Consider the following 4,028-nt stretch of genomic DNA (forward strand, 5'->3'; position numbering starts at 1 on the left):
GATGGATTCCCATTTGAGTGGCCTAGCTAGTGACTGAGAATTCTTCAACAGACAGACAGCTCCTTGGGAAGAGCTGTACCCGGTTGGTTTCCAAGACAGTCCAAAAAGCCACACCGCAATCAGTCAAATGAGCTTTTAGTGAAAGTCAGCTGGTGAATGGGCAGCCTGGGGGACTCTGGGTCCCCAGAGCACAGCAGAACACACTCAGCTGATTAGGCATCCAATCGCCAGCAGGGAAGGACGATCAATTGTTGACACACGCAGTTCCTCGAAGTGGGAATGTTTGGGGGAAATTCCCAATGTTTGCAGTCCTCAGACTGAGGTGTTCCCAGCCACTGTTTATTTCAAAACTGGTTGTGTGTGTGTGCGTTGTGCCTTAGTCAAGCCTCAGCCAAAATGACAGAAGCCAAATTCAAGGTTATTTACCAACTACTAGGGTGTTTCAGCCTGCCTGCACCCCCACCCCAGCCATGGCCCGTCAACCACTTAATCAATAAGTGGTTATCTATAAATTTATAAATTAGAGTTTAATTTGTTGAATTGTGGGGGCGGGGGGTCTATTTCCACCCCAGCGTTACCTCCAACATGTGGGCCCAATCAATAACCCCTCCAACCTCGGCAGAAAGACATGACAGGATTTATTAAAAGATGGAAGGCGATCCTCCCTGGGGAATGAACAACAGGAGGATTTGGCAAACATTCTAGGCACCCGGTATGTGTGTGCTTCGGTGGATGGCTAGTTAGGCGTGTGTGTTCATGTGTGTGCGTGTGTCCACCTCCACCCCCTGCAATTCACTTGACCGTCTCCTGTTTTTATTTTTAAAGGGGGAAAAACAAAAAAACGCACCAATGTAAACACACACACACAAATAGTATGTGTCATGAGGCATGTTGATGTGTACATATACTAACACAAAACACCTAACAGTATGGTGCACATACTGTCATGAGCGCCCTGTGTTGCATCATTTGTATGTGTTCTGTGCCATGTGTTCTGTCATTTGTATCCTATCCTGTGCCATGGGTGTTGTGTGTGTCATTTGTATGTGATAAGTGTGTCCTGATTTGGGCTCCCTGACTTGGTCTCCAGCTGTATATATGGTGCTTGGGCAAATCACTTACTCCGGAAGGCTTCACATTGTAGGCGGGAGGGAGAGGCTGAGCCCTCACACCCTCTCACCAGGCAGGAACAGTCTGCCAAGGCTCAACACACTTTTACCCCTTGGGTCTGGGTATCCTACCTCCAATTATGCCCTCTTACCAGTAGTCTGCTTCCTGTGAAGGTGAAAGCGAGGCTCAGAGAACAGTCACTTTGGATGATTTGTTTTTATTTTGCATTTCATATATTCTCGTTTCACATTCTCACAGGACCAGCAATGAACAATAACCACCTAGTCTCTGAGTCTGAAAACATCAAGGCAGTCCCAGCTGCAGCAAAGGGTCTGCTCACAGAACAAAGTAAAATTGCACAATTATTCCTTCATCCCATTTCTTAAAGTAACACCACACACACACACACACACACACACACACACACACACACGAGGCTTATTGCTGAAGAACACAGAAAACCTTTTTCTCCTTCTTTATACCTCAAACTAAACATTAAACTCATCTGACAGGGTGAACAACATTTGTTTAAAAATTGCACACACACATGAAAAATCCTTTATGATGCATAAATATTTTGTTACATGGGGTACAAAAACACTTTCACTTTTTGGTTGTCTGGTACTCTGGGAAGAATAAAGACTGGTGCCAAGGAGGGCGCACTGCAGTGAGGTAAAGCAACACAGCCAGGGAGGCTTCTCGCAGTGGTGGGCTGTCGGAGGATGACCCCGATTTGACAGGGGAAATGCTATATCCTGGTTGGGTTTTGGTTGTAGCTGGTTCAACCTGGAAGTGTGTGGGGTGGGGTTCTGGAGGAAGAACTAGATGCCGAGCGAGTCCTCAATGGGGCAGGCAGGTGTAGGGGTGAGAGATGCAGGGTGTGGGAAGAGGACCAGGACCTGTTGCTATAGCGACACCCATGTGAGAACTGTACACTCATGTATACCCGTGTCTTTAACTCATGCTAGAAAACATGCAAAATTAAATGCCATCCTTTCCTCGAAGTGGAGCTACCAAAGCAAGTTTTGAAAGGAGGTTTGGCCTTGCTTGGTCCAAAGGGGATGATCTGGGTGTTGCAACGAGGCGGTCCACGGATCTTCCTGGGAGGCCTTGTAGAAGAGCACTGGGGGAAGGACAGCATAGAGGGAGACAGGAAATGGGAAGCACTCCACTGAGTCAGGAATAAAATTCAGTCTTGGGGGAAGCAGCAACTCCCCACAGGCTGCCCAGGGGCACTGGAGAAGCTGCGTGCCATCATACAGATCCCCAGACTGACTTCCAAGGAGTCCCCACAATGGCCAGGGCTTTAAGCCGCACTGGCAAAACCTGAAGGGCGAGAGAGGTGGCCGTGGGCAGGCGGGAAGCTGAACCAGTCCTCCTCTGTGTTCTCAGGGACCCTGAGGTGCTTGTGTAGATGGAAGACAGGGGTACAGGGGTGGGAAGAGACAGCAGCCAGTGTCATGAGAATAAGCCTGGGTCCAGAGCTGGCCAGGAGCATGCCCAGGAATTCCATAGCTAGCTCAAGCACTCTTTCGGGCCCAGGGGGAATGGGAGCAAGCTCGGAGGGCTCATAGAGGAGCCCCACTTTGTGGGAAGCCAGGATTCTATGAGACTGTTGTCCTGTACTTTGGAGGCAGCACTTACTGAAGAACTAACAAAATTGGCGATACTTCCATCCTGGCTGAGTGGCATCAGAGGAAGGGTACCAGCGCACCTGCAAGAAAAGTCAGAGTAAGAGCTAGCTGTGTGGTCCTTTACTACAATAGCCAGGCCAAGTCACCTAGCCTCCACTGCCCCTGCCACAGGACTGCTGCTGTTACTCGCTGGCTGGCACTCTCCTCTAAGTACCAATCTCTTCAATCTGAAAATGAACTGTATACCACCTGACCTGCCTACCCTTGGGACAGAGGTTCACATGAGACAAAGGTGATGACATGTCTTACACACACTAGGCTGATTTCAAAGGTGCCAGGGAGTCAGCGATCCACCCTTTGAGTCGACCGTCCACCTTTCCTCAGTTGATCAGGAGAGCAGGAAGTTCTCACTTTAGGAGAAGCATGTGCTTCAATTTCTTTGTGTCTCAAAGTCCTCTTATCCAACCACACAGATGGATACTTCACGGAGTGGTCAGAAAGAACAAGATGGAAAATTGCATTAAAGACCAAAGGGTGTGGGTCTTCCATTCTGATCTGTGTGTATATGATTCACTAGCGAATGAAGTCAGGGATGAGTCCCAGCAAGTGCTTCCTCCCTGGCCCTCATTCCAAGTCTCAAGTCTAGAGCAGCAGTCAGTAAACGGCAACTTAAGAGCCATATGCAGCTCTTTCAGTAAGTGGCTCTGAAGTAAAACTGAAAAAATTTAAAGGATGTCCAGATACTGGTGGTCTCATTTGTTGGTAAAAAAATTATTTATGACTCTCAAATAATTTTTAAATTATAAGGGACAAGATTGGCTCTTCCATCTCAAAGTTTGTTGAACCCTGGTCTACAACATAGGTTCCCAACCTACCACCCCCTTTCCTTAAAAACAAACAAACAAAAAACACCTTTGTACCTGTTGGCATTTAAAAATGTTTATACTAAGGGGAAGTGGGAGAAAGGAAGGTAGGGGTGGGGGGAACCAACCCAGGGACAAGGGAATAACAAGTGAACTAAAATCAATGGAGAGAAGGGCGTAGAACGTTTGGTGGGGCTTAATCAAGGGCAATGTAGCAGCGAGGAATTACTAAAGTTGAACGAAGGCTGAACATGATGGTGAGACAAGAGGAAAGTAAAAGGAAATAGAGGAAAGAACCTGGAGGCAAAAGACATTTATAGAGGTCTAAATACAGGCATGTACATATGTAAATATATATAACAAGAGGGGAATAGATCTATGTACTTATATCTATATGTTAAGAATTAAGGTTGTAGATGGA

General features: G+C 47.1%; 1 protein-coding gene across 2 annotated transcripts in view; it reads right to left on the reverse strand.

Annotated features, from left to right (window-relative positions):
* Positions 1 to 1,307: 1,307 nt before the first annotated feature.
* Positions 1,308 to 4,028, reverse strand: part of RBPMS2 (RNA binding protein, mRNA processing factor 2) — a 46,933-nt gene continuing 44,212 nt past the window's right edge. The window contains exons 7-8 of one of the 2 annotated variants that reach the window (XM_045285729.1): positions 2,755 to 2,824; positions 1,308 to 2,233 (exon numbers count right to left, since the gene is read on the reverse strand). In XM_045285729.1, the coding sequence (XP_045141664.1) occupies positions 2,762 to 2,824 (63 nt within the window). In that variant the 3' untranslated portion in view covers positions 1,308 to 2,233; positions 2,755 to 2,761. Of the gene's footprint in view, positions 2,825 to 4,028 lie in introns of both variants that reach the window. The other variant, XM_004711921.2, reaches the window with a different exon arrangement.

The sequence above is a fragment of the Echinops telfairi genome, unplaced genomic scaffold (genome assembly GCF_000313985.2).
Source record: "Echinops telfairi isolate 266 unplaced genomic scaffold, ASM31398v2 ScPeMD7_7475;HRSCAF=8513, whole genome shotgun sequence".
Classification (NCBI taxonomy): domain Eukaryota; kingdom Metazoa; phylum Chordata; class Mammalia; order Afrosoricida; family Tenrecidae; genus Echinops; species Echinops telfairi.